Raw genomic sequence first — 19,902 nt, forward strand, 5'->3', positions numbered from 1 at the left:
AAAAAAAGGGGAGATCTACAAGGTGAACCAGCTTTAAATACACATGCACTTTACGAGCCCCTATCGCACCACCCTTTTCAACCTATTGAAGACTTTACATGCATTGGATGTAGCCTTTCCCTATGTAATACAAAGGAGCAGTACCAACAAATAAGAGTGCAATATAATTTTCTATCCAACAAGTTGGGTTAGCTAGATGATTTTACTGTTTTGACAAGGGTCTGTTAAAAGATGGAACAAATAAGCAAAGTTCATGGCGACATGTTTTCAGCATTACATAGAGAGTGAAACTAATAGGAAAGAGCATTACGCAGTCCTGACCAAATATAGCTATAGAAGCTTCGCTCAAGGCTTTTGTTTTCACTCCTAATCATGAATGCTAAATGCACTGTCTAAAACAGAACCACAGATAGAAATCTTGTGCACTTCCTTGAGAATATAAACTCATGTAAAACAGCACAAGAAAAGCTTGAGATAAAGGTAACAAATGCTCCCCAAAGAAGGGTGAGACTCCTGAAAAATGCTTCTCATGGTTATAAGGACTAGTATATCTGCAAAGCTTTCACCTTCTATCTACAAATCAAGCCATATTGAAATCATTAAACCACTAAGTCTCCCACATGAATGAAAAAATAGAAAAAAAAAGAATTTGAATACAATGAGGTGTGTTTGTCCTGCATAGGACATAGGATCCCTGATAAAATTGAACGACAGGCAGCTCCAAGCATAGAAATTTACTAGGGGAGGGAAGTGTTACATGCTGCATATTACGAAAAAGATTCCTTGGACTAGGGGTAGTATACATCCAATGTTACACGCCGTGTAGCTCACAACCAAAGAAAAAAATCCCCCACAACGTGTGAATTTTTCTGCGCAATCAAACAAAAGAGCTAAGATTTAGGGTTTGAAGCTGAGTGCAGAATTCTACTTCAACCACAATTGCTATTTAGTCATACGAAACGAGTTACATTGATGTGCAAGTGCATCTACTTGCACCACAATTCCCAGTCGCTAACATATATGATTCACACTCTCTAGTTTGTTTATGAATACGAGCTCGCCTCAAAGATATGGCCATGTATCTCTCTTTTTTCAGAAAAGACACACTTCTATTAAGTAAAATAAAATCATACAAAGGGAAATCTCAACCAATCAGGGGCTCTATGCTGCCATAAGACCCCCGTAGGAGTGAGGAGAAGAAAATACCATGGTTCCACTCTCATATATCTGTTGTGTTTTGTTTGCACAGCTCTAGAAGATCCCTGAATACGGGCCCAGATGGCCAAAAGGTGTGAACGACTTCACTCCATATACTGAGGATACACTCGGTGTTATAAACATGAATACAATTGAAGGCCTCTCAGCATCTGGTCTTCTAGATATGCCATGCTATTCTACTAGCAATAATCTCCCAGGTGGTGTCAATACTCAGCGGAGGTGGGGGGGTATATCCTGAAGCATCACAACTGGGGGGGTATCCTGAAGCAAACATTTCTAAGCTATGTCCCTATACACAAGTATAACATGATCTGCTCCCCTACCCTCAAAAAACCTGTGGCCCAGACTGAGTCAACCATGCAAAATAGCACATAGATAGGATTCCTCCTTAGCCTTCCCGAGAGCTCGGCTCTAGATAACTAAATCTTCTGTGCTCCTCTGCACTCCCATAAGCAATGATACATTGTCTCGGATGGAGCTGGGAATCTATGACAAGAGAGGGTCCATGCCAAAAATATATCTCCTTTGGTTGGTGGGCAACCCACCGCGTAGAAACAGCCAGAAGAAGTAGGATACCTGGCTCCTCCTTTACGAGTGCTAGGGCCTCCATTACGAGTGCTAGGGTCTCTGCCAAAATCTCCTCTAAATGGGGAATGTTATGTCCTATGCCCCCCAATGAGGCCTGAGAGTGGAAACTCTCTGGGTCTGTCAAAGCATGAGCGACTTGGCGTTACCCACAGTGTAGCTGAAGAAAGCTATGCTCTTCATGGGGTTAAGCAGATCAGTCCATTCCCACTCGTCCCAGTGTAGGTATCTTATAGGGCACCACCATATAGCCATACTACATAGGCACCACAAAGCATGAGTAACCATCATCGAGGAAGGGTCAATATACCAACGCTTCCCAGAGTGACCTACTACTCTCACTGGATGGATAACAGAGCCAGGTGTGATCAATCATCACCTGTACATCACATCTCTCCATTCGCCATCCAGACTGAATGGAATAGAAGGCAACAGCCTCTTCCTCTTCTGGCTTCAGGAATCCCCACACCTGAAGGAGCACACCTGTCCCAGAATAAACCCCCAACCACAAGTGATGACACTCATCTAAAAATGTACCCCAGTGATCCACTGGTTACGTATAGCTGCATCAATCTGTGCAATCCGTCAGTGACTCCCTCTGAGATGCTGGGTAGATGACTCTCTCTGATCATCTCGAAGACACTTAAAATTCTTCCAATCATTGCGCATCTCTCCCAGCCTGGCCACTGTATATACAGGGGTCTGCCAACATAATCTCTGATAGGGCCGTTCCACATAATGGGCTTCCTGTCAACCTCATCTACTGAACTTGGGGACCTATGACGTAAAAATATCCACATACTGCTCCAAGCTCAGATGATGGAAGAAACCAGTGGGGAGGATGGGAGACAGTAATCTGCCTCAGAGAAAATAAAACGTGTGCTGTGCCTCCAATCACCACCGCTCTTAGGGACACATCTAAGAATATGGTACATGAAGAAATCCCTCCAGGGCTCAGTACCAGGAAGGAAGGCTCTGACCACCCACTTGCAAAGCAAACTTTGCTTTGCACTGGATCTCTGGATCAATGACGTTCAATCCCCTTTCGTGCTTGGAAAGGATAATAGTTTCCCAAGCAACTCCATATTGAACATTGCACGAGGACAAAAAGTTTACGTCTCATTTTTATCCGAGTTGCATTGACTCTTAATGCGCAATAATTCTTGCAAAACATTTACCATCCCAAATTAAAGCAGTACTAACCTTCTTGCTCAAGCTGGACCTTTTATACCTCAACAAATATATGCATGATCTGCAGTATCACATATCAGGATCGGAAAGCCAGTCTCCAACTGTTTTGCTAGCACTGGTTGGACTTGCTTATACATTTCCTGTATATGATTCACAGCTGCCTCTACCAACTCTGAAGCTACGAGAGCGACACAGCACCCTCGAAAACCTGCACCACTGAATCTTGCTCCGAACACTCCTGGGGTGTTCTGGACAATGTCCAGAAGTTGTATCATTGGCTCACAACCTGCCTCACAATTTCATAACAAGAAATATGGAATCCAAATTCAGAAGAATTTTGATGCAATGGAAGATGCCACCTTTATCACAACAAGACATTATGCAAGTTTACCACACTCGTAGTTTTCAATAGAGCTTCTTCCAGATTCCGACATCAACCTCCCAAATTCTTTCAAATTGCACATGGCCCATGCTTTAATGCCTAGCATAATGCAAACTCACAATCAGCCACGAAAATGCAAGGCAAGCAAAGTATCCACTGCCTGACACTGCCTGGAAGGCACCATACTAAAGCATACCTTTATAAACCCTGTCACATTCAGTGAAAAAATGTTCCGCTCTTCTAGCAAGCACACCTTCCAATTGTGTCTTACATGTATGGAGCATTAAAATATCAAGTCAGCATGCCTTCCTGCCTTTTGGGCCTTATTATTTGTGCTCAGACTATTTTATACCCCATAAATGCTTGGATATCCTTTTGTGCTTCAACAACAGTTAACTACAAAGAAAAATATATTTGGATGCCGCACTGTACAAATCATTACCTTATATTTTTGATACTCCTCAGGGGTTACTGTTGACAATAAAGGTTTACAACCATCATAGTTACAGCTTGTATATACCATGCAAAAATTTTGGCAATCCTAAATAAAACAAAGTTTATGCTGTGAGTACCATCAGATAACAGTGGTTTCTTTGAGTCTCTTCCTGCTGCCCTGGAAACAACAAAGTGAAACTTATAAGAAAAGATCCACATTAATATCAAGGACTGGAAATTCTTTGATAGAAATTCCTAATGAAAGTATCTTGTGCAAGGATACTCTGAAAAACCATAATCATGGAAAATACCTTCTTTAAGGAAGAGAAGAAAGTCAGATGAGGCCTGTGAACTCACTTGAGTAGTATGTGCGCTGCCTCTTGACACTGTGCAACCCTCAAATTATAACTTGAATTACTTGCCAAAGCATGCTGTAGACCGGAGAATGCCAAAAGCAGTTTGTAGCCCTTCTCTCTTTCATCAAGGTGTTGTTGCGGACACACGAGCTCGTGGCTCTGATTCTGCCATTATCAGTAACCACACAAGCGAGTGTTGATGAAAAGGTGAAGGGCTGCATCTTGATGATACTGATAATTTTTGTGACTATCCCTAGACGAGGCTATAATAAATTTCCTTTGTTATTAGATATCTTACTGCTTAGTAGATAATATATTCTTGTTGTTGCCTCAGAACCATCAATCATGCTTATCCTGCTTAGTTTGGATTCAATAACTTGATATTACATCATTTCAGTTGTTAATCCCTGATATTGGTATAAGAGCAGGTTTGAGAGTAGCTTCCTAGGACAACATTTTTGCAGACACCAAACGCTGCATGGGTTGGCTGCATGAACACGAGGCTTTGAAAAGAGGCAACAGAGACTTTCTGCCTGCAATGTGAAGCGCTGCACTGCAAGAAGCTAGTAGATCATTGGCAAACAATGGTCAACTCATGCTCTATAAAATCGATTGGCATCGTGGTCGTGATGCCATTTCATCAGAGAAACAAACCCTTTCTGACAAAACCGAGAAATGTCCCACAGCATCATGATTTGACACTCGGACATTAGGAGATGCAAGGAGCCTTAGAGAAGGTCAAACATAGTAAGTAGTTTCCAACTATGTCAGTTGATGTCAAATCTGTCCAAAGGTAAGTGTAGCATGATGATGCCTTTGGGGATTCCTTTGAGCAAATTAGCATGGAATTTGTTATCTGAATCTTCCTCTCAATGCCAGCAAGAGGAACACTCCTTGCCTTACATTTATCGATCACCTAAGCAAGTGTTTTGGTCTCCTATGCAGGCATTCCCATGACCATCTTGTCACAATCCTAACTTTACAGTAGTTTGAATTTTGGTATGGACAATACATGTGAAACGGTTTATCGGATTTTTGTATCCTTCAGTAGGCATTCTCTGGTGCCTTGATCAGCAGTTGTAGACTCCACTTTGTTCCACGGCAATACAAATGTGGTACCCAACAAGGTTCTATAGATCAAATGAAAAATTGCCACATTGTTGGCTTTGGAACCTACAAAATTTTTGAGCTGGAGTGCAGTCAAGAAACGAGTTTTTTCTCTGATCCTCCTCCCTGCAGGGCATTAGCTTGGCTCCCACACCCATTTACCTTGGGGGCAACTGGTTTCCGGCTTGGCAGAGCCTCTTGCTTTAGGCTCCACTTCTCCCAGCTTCCCCTAACAACCCAAATGGCACACCTCGACAGGATAAGGGTCAGATGCTCCCTCATCAACAACGTCAATTCCTTTCCTATGGAGTAACTGACCGACGAAATCTGGATGGCCATTTTCTTCTGGCACATCATTCCCCTTTGGATTTTTGGTCTTCACACGAGGGGCCCCCTGACCTTCCTAATTAACCCTTCCAGCCTGCAGGGGACACTATTTCAGAGGACTTTTGCACACCTCTAGTTGGCCCAAGTGGTTGGCTTCTGCACGTGAGCCTGGCACCTTGATCCCTCCTCACTAAAAATCGCCAAACATCCCTTGTGGTGACTTTGGCTGTAAATAACCGCCCCCTACTCCATTTATAGTGGTTGTAGTAGGATCCAAACGACTAACAGTGGCCTAATCCTGCAGTGTGCGCACCCCCCCCCCCTCTCAAAAAAACACACACAAACACCCCAGCACCCACACTGGGTCATAACAGCCTTGGCAATGTAGGCAGACCCCGCAATATGCTACAAGGAAGATGGCACAAGTCTGGTGTTCATGCTGTTGCACTAAGGTGTCACAGCCATCACTACCACTGTGGCTCCTACAGCACGGTAGACCAATCTGGCCCTCATGGGTCAGCGATGGGAGCTCGGCAGCAGCACTGCAGCCTAACGCATCAAACACGCACAATGTAGCAAGGCTATCGAGACTGTCAGTTTACATCACTTTTGCACATTATGCTATTGTGCAAATGTACTACTTTTTACTTGTTAGAAGGATCTCTTCTTGGGGGGGTAAAAAGAAACAAGTCTTTGTTGGTCAAACACCTAAAACAATGGCAGCCTGCCCAGAAACCCTTAGTGAACATCAAGGAAAATCCCCACTGAATGATAATCTTCCTGTTGCAAGAGCATCCTCTTAAACAGGCTGAAATCTTGGTTTGCTCTTTGCTTTCACAACAAATTTGAGGGGAAAAACCTCACGAGTTTCTTGCTCTTTGAAGAGAAAGAGCAGTAAAGAGTGGTGGCTGGCGCAGTAGATAATGTTGGAGACGCTAGAGTTCAATATCTGAGGTTGCACAAAGAATTCAAGGGTCGATTCTATATGGTTGGACAGCTATAATCATAGAGTCCAATCATGGTTGTGCAGAAAAGGTATAACTCGGTTAACCATGCTTTCACAAAAAAGACCTTATATTAAGGAGAATAAAGCTTGTGAATTGTGTACAAGCTGATGAATTACAAACTAAACACAATAACAAACATCTTTTTTGGAGATTATGCCATTGACAGAATTGACAACCTCAACAGCGACACCATATTAACAAAACGTTCTTTACCTTGCAGTGAATGACAGTCAAGCAGCCACTTAGAGATAGAAGAATGGCTGATTGGTCAAGAATTCCATTTTTCAAGCCCAGATATTCATTTTCTATTGACCTGAAATACATTTTCTGCTCTTAACAAAATTGTTTGCGGCAGTTAAGTGAATCAATAGGGCTTATAAAGTCACCAAAAGCATCATAGAAATGTTAAGGTCTCCTGCAAATATCAAAGCCATTGCTTTAAAAGATTTTCCTACAGGTACTCAAAGGATCCTCTGCCAAACCTTTAACGTTGCTTTACTACTTTACAAGTGATGCTGCACGGTGACAAGGATTGAGGTTCCAAAATATTAGTGGTTATGTGATAAACTCATAATGTGCCAACTACCAAAGAATCTTGCTTGGGTATTTATAATACTTAAAGATCTATGTGACAGCTTGAGAGAGCCAGCAGTCAATCATATACTAGGCTATATATGTGGTTGTGTTTTTCAACCCTAAGCACTGAACAATGAAGAGTCCCATGCATGTACTCTGTTAAGTTGCTCTCCAGCGGAGTTCCATTGCATACATTCAGTTTCCACAATGGGTCTAACCCAAAGGTGAAGGATCCCAAAACGAAAATCTCTCTAGTCTCTGACAGTGATGAAGAATAGTCCTACTGCTGAGCTTTCAAAGACAAATGCAGAGAATATCTTCTCACTAAAAGAAATTACCTGTCTAGGTGTATATTCTCTGATTGACTTATGTTTAGCCCATTTGCATGTTCCAATGCCAAAAGAAACGATATTCCAACCTGTAAGTTGCAGCAGAGTTAAAAGGGATTCAAAGCAGTCCAAAATTGATAACGTAGGCATTCTAACAAGCAACTTGCAACAGTTAGGCTGGAGGTTCAGCATTCAAAAGACAAAGAGAAACATAAAAAGGGATGACCAGAATGCAATATTGCCTACATTTAGAAACCAGGTTTTGATACATGTAAATATTATTTATGATCTGTCAAGCAGCAAATTACAGTGTTTACCGTTTTATATGCCTTTGGGACAAGCTATAAGTTTACCAAGAACTTAGAGAGATACCATGATTGCATATAAATGATAGATCTTTTCACTAAGCTGTAAATATCGTTCAAAGATGCAAGCATTTATATGATAAACTTAGTTTTTGTTTGCAAAGATTACTAAAGTTCAGTTGGACCAAAATCCTACATTTATGATCATTTTTACAGCACGTGTGCAATGATTAGGAAACAACTTGACATTGAGTAGTAGAGACCATCCTCAGACAGTTGGTCAACTCAGATGCTTGAAGAAATGGCTTTGAGTATGCGTGAGTGAAAACAAAACACATATTGAAGACTCAACCACACCTCCTGCAGAGGTCACCCTTTCTTTGCCCATGGCGATGGCGGCATCATTTGCGATTACCAGCCATTAAGTTCCCAAGGATTTCAGGGACACCCAAGAACCCCAAGGACGGGCATGATTTAAAAATTTAGGCTGACCTTTAAGTGTGCATAAGATTAACAAGTGAAGGATGCCCTCATTTTGTTATACAAGTGAAATACCCTCATTTTGTCATACCTGTAAGTGTGAATAAGATTAACAAATGAAGGTCACCCTCATTTTTGTTATACAAGCCAGGAGCTAGAGGTCCGCTTCTGGAAAGGAGAGACAAGGGACGGTGGCCTCCATCGGGGATGATAGAGCGGCTGCCATGGAGTCCTCCTGGGGGTTGAAGACCAGAAGAGGCCAAAACTTGCCGGAAGGAAATGCTGCCCGAGACCTGAAAGCGTGCCTTGAGAAACACCAAAGAGGAGAGGCGAGAAGGAAAAGTGAAGAGGAGGAGGAGGAAAAACAGGAAAAGCTAGGGAGAGGCGGACGGGCGGCCCAGAGGGGGGGGGGGGGGGGGGGGGGGGGCGCAGCACTCTGAGCTCATGCTACATATGCTTAAGTGTTATACATAAGCCATGTGGATAAGCTTAATACATAAGTACTCAGAACTTACAGCAGCCGAAGAGCTTATTCCAGCACCATGAAGACCCCTTAGGCCATCAATGAATCCAAAAATACCCTACATCCAAGTATTTGCTTTTAACACCTGATATAAAAAGCAAAAATATGATCAACTACAGATTACACTACTGCTCATGTTTTTCTGCTGGACTTACCCGCTGGATTTTGTATCCTCTTTTCCTCAATGCATAGACTGCACCTCTGGCATAGTCACCCCAATGTCCCTCTTCAGTGGCTTTTATATCTCCAGTTTTCATTTTTGAGGAAGCAGCACCAGCCATACATCCTTTATCAAGGTCATCATTTATCCTTTTGCAAGAAAAAAATGGTCTAAGAAGATTATTATTCCCTTTATCATATTCTACTGGTTATTCCATCAAAAAAATGGTCCAATACCTGAACCGCACATCTCCAATAAACTGCCTTGATTTCAAAAACATCTGCATCACCAAAACTATTTAAAAATTAAACATATCAAATGTCCATAATCAATAATTAAGCTCTTTTTCTATACAGAGGAATATAATGTAGAACTGAAAGCATACAAACTTGGTCTTGATTAAACCTCCCAAAACAAAAGAACGACATAGTAAGTCTGAGAAAACAGAAGACGTATTGGCGCAAATTTAAGACTGTTACCTCATCTCCAGCTGAAGAAACAAACCCAAGAAGAACACCCTTGTCAAGAGCCATCGCTGTCACTGATCCTCCCTGTTGATGTCAATCACATGTTTCATATCAAGCTGTGCAAATAACATCACCATTAGCAGAACTATGAGAAAGAAATCCTGTAGTTATCCACCCCTTTTCCCAAAAAATAGTCCTCGGTGTAAACAGTAAGGAGGCCCTAGGTGCAAAGTGGCACATCGTTGTTTCAAACGCTTTTGGGATTACTACGAGGGTACTTCTTGTAGGCATGATGGGCCTGGCTAAATGCTCTTCCACAATCCCAACAGGTGAGAAACACAAGGTGATCATTGGGGAGTCGGAATTATGGGGAATGGCTTGGGAGTTGTTATCACAAAGTCACGAAGTTGTGTTCTCTTGACTACAATGTTGAAATAGCAAGTGATGTAGGGTAAATGTTTGGAGCAAGGGGGAGAGGTATGTGACCCTCAAAACATTTGTAAGAGTTGCATAAGTCATAGACACTGGTTCAAAGGGTCAAAGGGAGCCCAAAGGATGAGGAACATGTGGAATGGCCAGCCCATGTGGAGGCCAAAAGTAGGCACCTAGAAAAAGTGGGAAAGGATGGCAAATGGGTGCTCACTTCAAGGGAGAACGTGCTATAATTAGGGGATGCTTAAGCAAGCTTATGGACCATGTTTAATAGCTAATGGAGATGTACTCAAGCCTATAAAAAGGCACTCTATCTAATGGATTAAACACATGAGCTTTTGAGCTAAACCTCTTGCCTTCTCATTATGCTTCGTTTTTGTCATTAGTGTTAATTTCTTTCTTGCTTTCTAGCATATGCTAAGATGTTGATTCTAATCCATTTCTACACACCCTAATCAACTCTAGATGCAAATCTTAAGTTGGTATCAAAGCCACCCATCAGCCCTTGAGAAGTTATGCACCTTAGTAGGATACGTTAAATTAGCAAAATGATTAGTTTTCAAACAGTTTTTTCCCTCCAATGCCAACCTCCAAAATCATCAAGAATCAAAGGTTTTTGGTTCATTCTCTTCAAGAAGGTTCAACTTGGAGCTAGTACATCAACTTAAAGGCCTACAACTCATCAAAGGAGAGCAACATTGATCAAATCAAAGGCTCAAAAACAAACCAGCAGTTGGTGATGAAATTCTAGCCTAGAAGGCTAAAAATATCATAACTTTACATCGTACTTACAATCATTTGCTTCTTTGGTTCAACATATATGCTGTAGAGGATGTGTACATTGATTTCTTGAGCATAAACAACAATCATTGAAGCTTTAATTGACAAATCATTCTTTGAAAAAATTGCCATTGTTAACAAGATAATTAGGGCTAATTACAGTCAATTTTCAGAGCCATTGAAAGTTCTACTTTACCAAGGGTGTTGCCAAACACTTGTGGATCATCAAAATCAACTTGCCCCTTGGTTTAGTACTCCAAATCACTCTCCCAAATCAAGGTATTTTTTGGTTTTACAGTTTTTGAATTTGGGAAGTGTTAATTACATCAAATGCATATCTTCACTTTTCTAAGGGACTAGACACTAGCTTTGGATAACCCCATTGCAAAGACCTTTCCATCCCCACAAGGAAACCATGTCAAATCCACTCATAGTATATGAATTTAAGGGTGAAGGTTTCCATACATGGCAAGTAAAACTTAGTTTGTTCTCATGAAAGATGGGCTTTGGGGAATAGTAGGTGGAAGGGAGAAATTCCCAATTTATAAGGGGAAGATAAAAGATTTTGGTTAAGAAGAGATGAGAGAGCTCTACCTTCAAAAGCAAACATTATGACGAAGGAAGAGCCAAATGAAGGGGATTCCCAAGAAGGAGCCCAATCATCGGAAAGACTCTTCAAGTCGATGGAAGAAGGCACCCCTCTTACCTTGTGTTTATACCCACTCATTGTATTCCTACCCTTGTGTAAAACTACAGGCTCTAAGTGTTTATACCGAGTCAATGTATTCCTACCCTTGTGTAAAACTACAAGCTCTAAGCCAACGTTGTAATTCGTCTTGATTGCTCCCCTCTCTAGATGTGATGTTTTGTTGGGAATGCCTTGGCACACTCATGTAGAGCCCAAGAAAGATTACAAAACAAAATTAATTTTATGCATAGAGGTCGAGAACATGTTCTGGAGGTAGGAACTCCTCGAAGCACTATTCCACTTGTTAGCCATGTAGAAGTTTCCAAATTAATGAAAAAGTCTACTTGTTCTTACTTGGTTTTTGTTAGAGATCAAGCTAAACATGAAAGTGTGAATGCTAATGTGGATCATTTGACGCACGATAGGCTGAATTTCTTACATGGTTATAGTGATTGTTTCCGAGAGTCTTTGCCAAGTGAATTACCACCCCAACGGCTTGAGAATGATCCTATTGATCTCATTCCACGGAGGTCTCAGCCAAATAGGCCGCTATACAGAGTGAGTGCCAATCAACAAGAGGAGATTATGGCACAGGTACATGAATTGCTTGACAAAGGATTGGTGCAACCCAGTTCTTCTCCTTATCATTCCCTTGTGTATTAGTGCAAAAGAAAGATGGCACTTATCGTACGTGTGCGGATTATCGTACTCTTAACAAGATCATGATACAGAAGAGGTGTCCTATTCCACGCATAGATGACATATTGGACAAGTTGGAAGGAGTTGCATGTTTCAACCACATTGACTTGAAGAGTGGCTACCATCAAATTAGAGTAGCTCCGCAAGATTTTCATAAGATGGCTTTTAGAACTGCCTTTGGTTTGTATGAGTTTTTGGTGGTTTACCGTTTGGTCTCACCAACGCTATTGCCACTTTTAATCGCATGATGAATCACATTTCTAAAAAACACCAAAAGTAAACAAGGACTTTCTTTGATGACATTATTGTGTTTTCAAAGAATGAGACCGAGCATAGAGAGCATTTGGCTGCAGTGCTTGAAGAGCTTCGACTTCATAAGCTCTATATAAATGGCAAAAAGAGGAAATTCATGTCATATAGTATCTAAGGAAGGGGTACAAATGGATCTTGCTACGATAGAGGCCATACAAGATTGGCCCAAATTGCAATCGGTACATCTGATACGAAGTTTTCTTGGGTTATGCTCATATTATAGAAGGTTCATATGGCACTTTGCTAAAATTGCTTTGCCACGACATGATCTTACAAAGAAAAAGGCAACCTTTTGGTGGACATTGAAGGAAAAAGAAGCTTTGCAAAAGCTTAAAGAAGCGATCATCACGGGACCATCATTCTGGATTTGCATAAACCTTTCTCAGTTGAGTGTGATATATGTGAGGGACAGCATTGATGCTGTTTTGAATCAAGGTGGTCATGTCGTTGCTTATGAGAGTAGGCCTCTCCAAAATGCAGAGCTCATAGTAACAGGGGATGCCTGTCCCAGGCCTTTGGGACGGGCGAACGCCATCCTAGCCTCCCTTTCACACGGGGATGCGTCCCTCTACAAGGGGGGACGTCCCATGTCTCGTCCCTCACCAGGGGACGGCCATCCCCTGTCAGCAAACATATTAATCTTGTGGGATGGCTAACAGCTCTGTTTGGGAACGAGAAGGAAAAAAAAAACGAGATATTTTGTCTTCGTCTTGTTTTATGTTTTTTTGCCAAAAAAAAAGGCCTGTCGTGCGAGCGATCTCTGCTCTCCTCCGTCTTTGCTATCGTGCAATCGATCTCTATTGAGTGCTCTCCAGACTCCTCCGTCTCTGTAAAACCGGTCTATGGACACATAAAGCGGTAATTCATTCACAAATAACCTGGACTTACTCACACACACAATCATGGAATCCTCGCTCCCTCGCTCAACAACACATTGGCCCCGAAGTCCGGCACCCCTTGCGGTATTTCTTTATTGTTAAAAGGTTGGAAATTACAAAGCACAAGTACAACGAAACACTCTACTTGCATCAGCTGAGTTTTACAAATTCTGGGAGAAATTTGCCAGCATAACTGCACTAAAACTGTTCCATAACATCTCAGAATGAGTCCCAACTGACAGGCTCACTTCCATATGCATCAGGCTACCCAATGGAGTCCAAAACATCACAATTCAGCTTGCTGTAATTTTCTGCACATGCCTGTTTTCAGCTCTGTTTTCAGCCCAAAATAACCCTTGTACTGTCCTGGAGGACTTTAGCAAAGTCCTACTGCATTTTGGCATCAACCGGGCAACATAACAGCCCAAAAACAGCACCTAAACAGTGCTGAAACAGCATTGTATTGAAGAGGTTATTACCCTCTTCCGTCCCTGCTTTGGTGTAGGAACCAACTACACCTGTTCCTGTTCAAGGAGGCAACTAACCTAAGCATATAAGCATGAAATTCACACAACTGTACCTGATTTTATCTGTTGAGAGCATTTCCATAGTCTGCAAGAGAGAGAAAGAGAAAGAGAGACTGTGGGGAGCAAGCTCAACCCTCAATTCATGAGTTGTAGGGCAAGGGAGTGCACCACCATAGCTGGTTTTTCTGCAACAAAACCACACGATGGCTGCAAAATGAGCCTCCTTTTCCCAAATTCCCACGCTTTCCTCTTCTCAATGAGGAAAATGCACCAAAATTTGACACTTGGCACATTTTTAAGCCTTTTCCACATGCAATCTTCCAGGCTAAAAATCTCCTGACTGGTTCACATTCTCACAACAGTCCTTTGTCAGCTTTTGGTTCCCTTGACATTCCGCACAAACTGACGCGAACACTTTTCAATTCCGACACTGCCAAAAATAACAGTTCCCTAGATTTTAGGGATGTTGTCATCTGCATTCCTTCTGGTCTCCTGACCATCTTTGACCACTATGGTCACTTCAAAATTTGCTTAGAATTCAAGATACATTCACATTTCGGTGGCGGCCACTTACTAGTGTAAACCGGCCTATGCCCTCATTCAGTGGCCATGTCCTGGACACTGTCATTCATCTTTCAGTGCCCATGTCCTGGACACTGTCATTCATCTTTCAGTGCAGTTCTCAAGCTTAGCCAACCCCTGGTCCAAAGTCCCACTGGTTGACCTATTCTGACATTGCAATGGCCCAAGCCCTTCCAAGAGATCCCGGGGAAAAGCAACAGCAACCAAAGAGAAAGAAAAGAAAAATATATATATATTTATAAAGAAATGTAAATAAGGAAAACAACTGCAAAAAGTTTCACCTCCTGGTGACATACCCCCCTCTTGAAAGAAGCAAGCGATCTCGATTGCAAGTCCACATGCAAACGGATGACACAGGATGATCACAAGATTCCCCAGGTGATTAGTGTCATCGCATGTATCTCCTGCCAACGGATGACACGGGGCGATGATAGGAATTCCCCACTACCATTTGTGCCATCGCAGGTTCAAGCCTTTCAAATACATGTTTCCGGATGCAACACAGGGCGATAGCATAAATGTTGTACTATTAGTGTCACAACATGTAAATCATTCATTTGAAGCGTAACAGATACAACTTCAAAGCACTGAAAGTTCATTCATTGATTAAGTCATTGACAACAAATGTCAAAACTGTACATTGCCAAACATATAATACAAATGTACAGGTCATTCAGAATTCAGCTTCAAAAAGCATATTAAATCATTGCAGGTTCTAACAGGAAGGCTTCCTTGTAAAGTTGCATCAACTGAGGTGAATCAGCCAGTTCAACCTCATCCATCCATTTAGCATCCATTGGTGAATAATTTCTGAATTTCACCAAGTATCTTCTTGCAACTTGTCCTTTCACTTTTCTGTCTTTATGGGCCAGAATCTGCTCAGGAACCAGAATTTCATCCAATTCCTCCACTTCAGGCTGTTCCTCTGGCACTATATCTTCTGGCACATTGCCAATAAAAGGCCTCAAAAGGCTCACATGAAATGCATTATATATCTTCCAGGTTTCTGGCAATTTCAGCCTATATGCTACATCACTTATCTTCTCTGAGACTTGGAAAGGACCATAATATCGCATACTCAGCTTAGGAAACAGACGTTCCTTGCCCTTTCTTTTTCTCAGTCGTGCCTTTTCAAAGTGCAATAAGACCCAGTCATTCTCTTTAAATAAGAGCTCTCGACGATGCATGTCAGCAGCTCTTTTATGCTTACCTTGTGACTTTTCCAAGGCATATTTGACCTTCTTATACGCTTCTTGCCATCCCTCAACATACCGATCTGCTTCAAATATCTTATCCTTTGTCTGCAGAATGGGAGGTACTTTCTTACCACCTTCAACAATTTCAAAAGGCGCCTTGCCAGTAGAGGAATGCACTGTATTGTTGTAAGCATACTCTACTAATGGCAAATAATGCTCCCAAGCTGCCTTATGTTCTGACACATAACATTTCAACAGATCCAAGACAGTAGAGTTAGCCTCTTCAGACTGCCCATCAAGTTGAGGATGAAAAGAAGATGAGAATTTCAAGGTCGTGCCCATATTCTCAAACAATGCTTTCCAAAACAAGCTAGTCATCCTTGGGTCTCTGTCACACTGACAATAGACTGTGGCATACCATGGTATTTAAAGATATTCTGCATGAAAATCTTAACCATGTGCTCAGGCTTTATCTTCTTTCTAACAGGAATGAAGTGTGCCTGCTTGCTGAATCTGCATATAATAGTCCAGATTCCATCATTCCCTGTCGTTGTCCTTGGAAGATCAAAAATGAAGTCCATGGCAATACTTTCCCATGGTCTCTCTGGAATAGGCAGTGGTTGCAATAACCCAGGTGCCTTCTGTCTGTCAAACTTGACTTTCTGGCATACTAGGCAAGATCTGACATAAGCATCAAGATCACCTCTCAAAGCTGGCCAATAAAAGAAAGTCTCAACCGCTTTGACTGTAGCATCAATGCCTCGATGTCCAGCATACGGTGGAGCATGACTTTCTAGCATTACTTTCGGCCTTAAACTGCTTAGTCACACATAGCTTTCCATGCATCATGAGAAAGCCGTCTTTCAGAACATAGTGATCATGATGTTGATTATTCATTAGCTGCTCATAGATTTTGGAAAAATCTTCATCACTGGCATACTGCTCTTCCATATCATCCAATTCCTGGTGATAAGAAATAGAAACAGCTAACACTTGTGGTTTGCGAGACAATGCATCTGCAACCACATTCTTCTTGCCTTCCACATGCACTATCTGAAAATGGAACATTGACAGAAAATTTGCCCAGCGCATATGTTTCTCTGACAACTTTGCCTGTGTGAGAAAGTATCTGAGCGTCTGATGATCCGTTTGCACAACAAAATCAGCACCAAGCAAATAGTGTTTCCAACTGGTAAGTGCATGGATCACAGCTAGCAGCTCTTTCTCATAAATCTGATAGTTCTTCTCAATGTCAGAGAGTATTCTACTCTCATATGCCACAACTCGGCCATTCTGCATCAAGACAGCACCAATGCTGTTCCCACATGCATCACGCTGCACAACAAATGACTTAGACAAATCTGGCAATGTCAACACAGGATCTATAGTCATTTTCTGTTTCAGGCATCTAAATGCTGATTTCTCTTTATTTGTCCATTGCCATTTAATGGCCTTCTTTTCAAGCGCATGTAACGGTGAAGCAATCTCTGCAAAATGCCTTACAAATCTGCGGTAGTAAGAGCATAGGCGAAGAAAACTGCGAACATCATGCACAGTCTGTAAATCTGGCCATGAAACGATTGCTTCAATCTTAGCAGGATCCATTGTGACACCATCCTTTGATACAATGTGCCCAAGGAAGTGAATTTCTTCCAAAAAGAATTCACTCTTCTTGCCATTAATGAGCAATCTGTTGTGTTTCAGCTCATTAAAGACTGCTGTCAGATGGTCTCTGTGCTCCTCTTCACTCTTTGAATAGACTATCATGTCATCAAAGAATGTGCCCACAAAGCTTCTATAAGGACGGAAAATTCTGTCCATCATTCTGTTAAATGTGGCAGGAGCGTTTGTCAATCCAAAGGGCATTACTAAGAACTCATAGAGACCAAATGTAGTGCGAAATGCAGTCTTGTGCACATCCTCGGGTCTGATTCTAATCTGATGGTGCCCACTCTTCAAATCTATCCTGCTAAACATTTCTGCTCCTTGCAAACGATCAAGAATATCATCTATGCGTGGAATCGGAAATCTATTCTTGATTGTGTTCTTGTTCAAAGCTCTGTAGTCAATACACATTCGCCATGAACCGTCTTTCTTTTGTACTAGTAACACAGGTGAACAAAACGGGGAATTACTGGGCTGAATTAGTCTCTTCTCTAACAGCTCATTAACCTGTGTCATAATCTCTTTCTGCTGGGCTGCACTAACCCTGTATGGTGGCCTATTGGGCGGACTAGACCCTAGAATAAGATCTATGGCATGATCCTCTGGCCTCTCAGGGGGGTAACTCTCCTGGTAAAGATTCTGAAAAACAATCTTTGAACATATCCAAGAAAGCTTTTCTACCTTCGTCTAGTGTAGACAAATCAGTTTCAACTTCATTCACTTGCTTTGCAAAAACCAAGTACGCAGAAAGATGATTTTTCATTACTGAAGTTATAGCAGAAGCAGAAATAACTGGGACAGACTCTCCTTTCAACTTCACATCCAAAACATGAGTCTTGTCCCTATGTACAATTGTGATTTTCCTGTTGAAAGCATCCAACACTGCATGTTTCCTATGACACCATGGAATTCCCAACAAGACATCACATCCTTCCAATGGCATGATAAGAAACTCCTCTGTGTCCACATAACTCTGTATATGCATGCGAAGTTTGCCAAGTATAGGAGTGACAGGAACTGAATGCCCAGGGCATGCCGAATCAGCCTGTCCAACTGGTCCCATCTCTTCAGCACGAATTCCCAACTTGGCTGCCAATGCCGGTGAAATAAAGTTAGCTCGAGCACCAGGGTCAAAGAAAATCAACACTGTAGCATCTCTGATATTACCCCATGCTCTGCACAATTCTGTAGCATTATCACATGGCTGGTCACCAACCATGTCAGGTACCAATCCTGCACTCGGCATTGTCTTCTTCTTGGGTGGCCCTTCTTTTATCCTCGGCATCTTTTGCTGGCTGTTGTGGACATTTTGCAGCCATATGCCCTTTTTGTTCACAGATGAAACATTTCCCAGCTTGCATCAATGCCTTTCTCTCTTCAAATGACTTGCCATATAGTGGCCTCTTCTGTCCTTTGCCTTGACCAACACTTTTCTGAGGTTGTGACTGCCAAGTCTTCTTCTCAAATGGCTTCTTTCTATAGAATGGTCTAGGTGGGAAATCCCTCTTCACAAGTGGTTCCTGTTTGCCCTGAGGTTCCTTGTTTACTGTGCTCTTAAAACCACGTGAACCTCCCTGTAGCAATGCATTAGCCATGTTTGCATTCTCAATGAGCTGAGTCATATTAGAAACATTGGTCTTAATGCAATAATCCCTGATTTCTTTGGGCAAACCACAGCAATACTTCTCTATTTGCTCTGACAACGGCACTGTCCTGTAGGAAGTTACTGGCAAGAGTGCATCCCAAAACTTCTTATTATACTCTTCCAAATTTACACAGTTGGCTGCATCAAGTTTGTGCCATGCTGTCATAACATCCACTTCAAAAGTATTTGTAAGCCATGCAAAAGAGAACTGCTGCTTAAACTGAACCCATGTAGCAGGTGCTTGTCCTTGCATCAACAGTGAGGTCCACCACTGCAATGCATTACCTTTCAAGAAAGTAGCAGCCTTCCGCACCTTTGAAGACTCTGTAAAGTTACCCCCAGTGTATGCTGCATCAAACTGCTGAATGAAAGTCAGCGCTTTCAATTTGTCCTGCATCCCACTGAAAGTCTCAAACTTTACTGCTTGACCTCCTTCTTTGTAGTCCTTTTGCACCTTTTCTACATCAGTCCTTACTGCTCTTTGTCCACTAGGTTGAGAAAATTCAGCCACACTGGCAGGCGCTGCAGGCCCCAAAGCTGGACTAAAATAAGTTTGAAATCCGGTCTGCACACCTATATTGGCATAAAGAGGGTTCACAGCTTCCATAGGCATCATTCCTGGTGACCCTCTTGACATCAATCCTGGCAAAACTGTGGGCGGTCTAGCCATGGCCTGGAAAACAGACCCACCACCAAAATAGCCAGGCTGGGAAGGAAGGAATGGAGGAATGGTCGGCATGACCCTTTGCACATTACTTTCCTCGCCATTAAATGCATGTACCTGTGCCTGTGTAACATGCTGCACTGGATCAGCTGCCACTGTTGGTGTTTGCTCTACATGCTGTGGCATCCTTGGCATTTGTTCCTGTGCCCTCTCAACTGCATGCTGAGATGATTCAGCCTGGGAATCCCCTGTCCTTGACTGCAAATACCTCTTCATCCTGGGATTCTTCACCAACTGTTCAAAGGTACCAACCATGCTCAGGAGCTGCGCATGAAATAAATCCTCTTGTTCCTGTTCTTCCTCTAACAAGGCTAGCTGTACTACTG

The 19,902-nt window shown here is 42.2% G+C and overlaps 1 protein-coding gene across 6 annotated transcripts in view; it reads right to left on the reverse strand.

The window, feature by feature from the left end:
• Positions 1–579: 579 nt before the first annotated feature.
• GALAK (galacturonic acid kinase) overlaps positions 580–19,902 on the reverse strand; it is a 60,507-nt gene continuing 41,184 nt past the window's right edge. For 3 of the 6 annotated variants that reach the window (XM_086784724.1, XM_086784734.1, XM_086784742.1), the window contains 13 exons: positions 9,461–9,532; positions 9,218–9,261; positions 8,977–9,130; positions 8,814–8,879; positions 7,523–7,602; positions 6,822–6,921; positions 4,169–4,332; positions 3,949–3,989; positions 3,819–3,847; positions 3,573–3,642; positions 3,386–3,475; positions 3,007–3,280; positions 580–869 (listed from right to left, as the gene is read on the reverse strand). In XM_086784724.1, the coding sequence (XP_086640850.1) occupies positions 3,036–3,280; positions 3,386–3,475; positions 3,573–3,642; positions 3,819–3,847; positions 3,949–3,989; positions 4,169–4,332; positions 6,822–6,921; positions 7,523–7,602; positions 8,814–8,879; positions 8,977–9,130; positions 9,218–9,261; positions 9,461–9,532 (1,155 nt within the window). In that variant the 3' untranslated portion in view covers positions 580–869; positions 3,007–3,035. Of the gene's footprint in view, positions 870–3,006; positions 3,281–3,385; positions 3,476–3,572; positions 3,643–3,818; positions 3,848–3,948; positions 3,990–4,168; positions 4,333–6,821; positions 6,922–7,522; positions 7,603–8,813; positions 8,880–8,976; positions 9,131–9,217; positions 9,276–9,460; positions 9,565–19,902 lie in introns of all 6 variants that reach the window. The other 3 variants (XM_086784758.1, XM_086784765.1, XM_086784751.1) reach the window with 2 other exon arrangements.

This window comes from Cibotium barometz, chromosome 4 (assembly GCF_041138505.1).
Source record: "Cibotium barometz isolate CiBa-2024 chromosome 4, ASM4113850v1, whole genome shotgun sequence".
Lineage (NCBI taxonomy): Eukaryota > Viridiplantae > Streptophyta > Polypodiopsida > Cyatheales > Cibotiaceae > Cibotium > Cibotium barometz.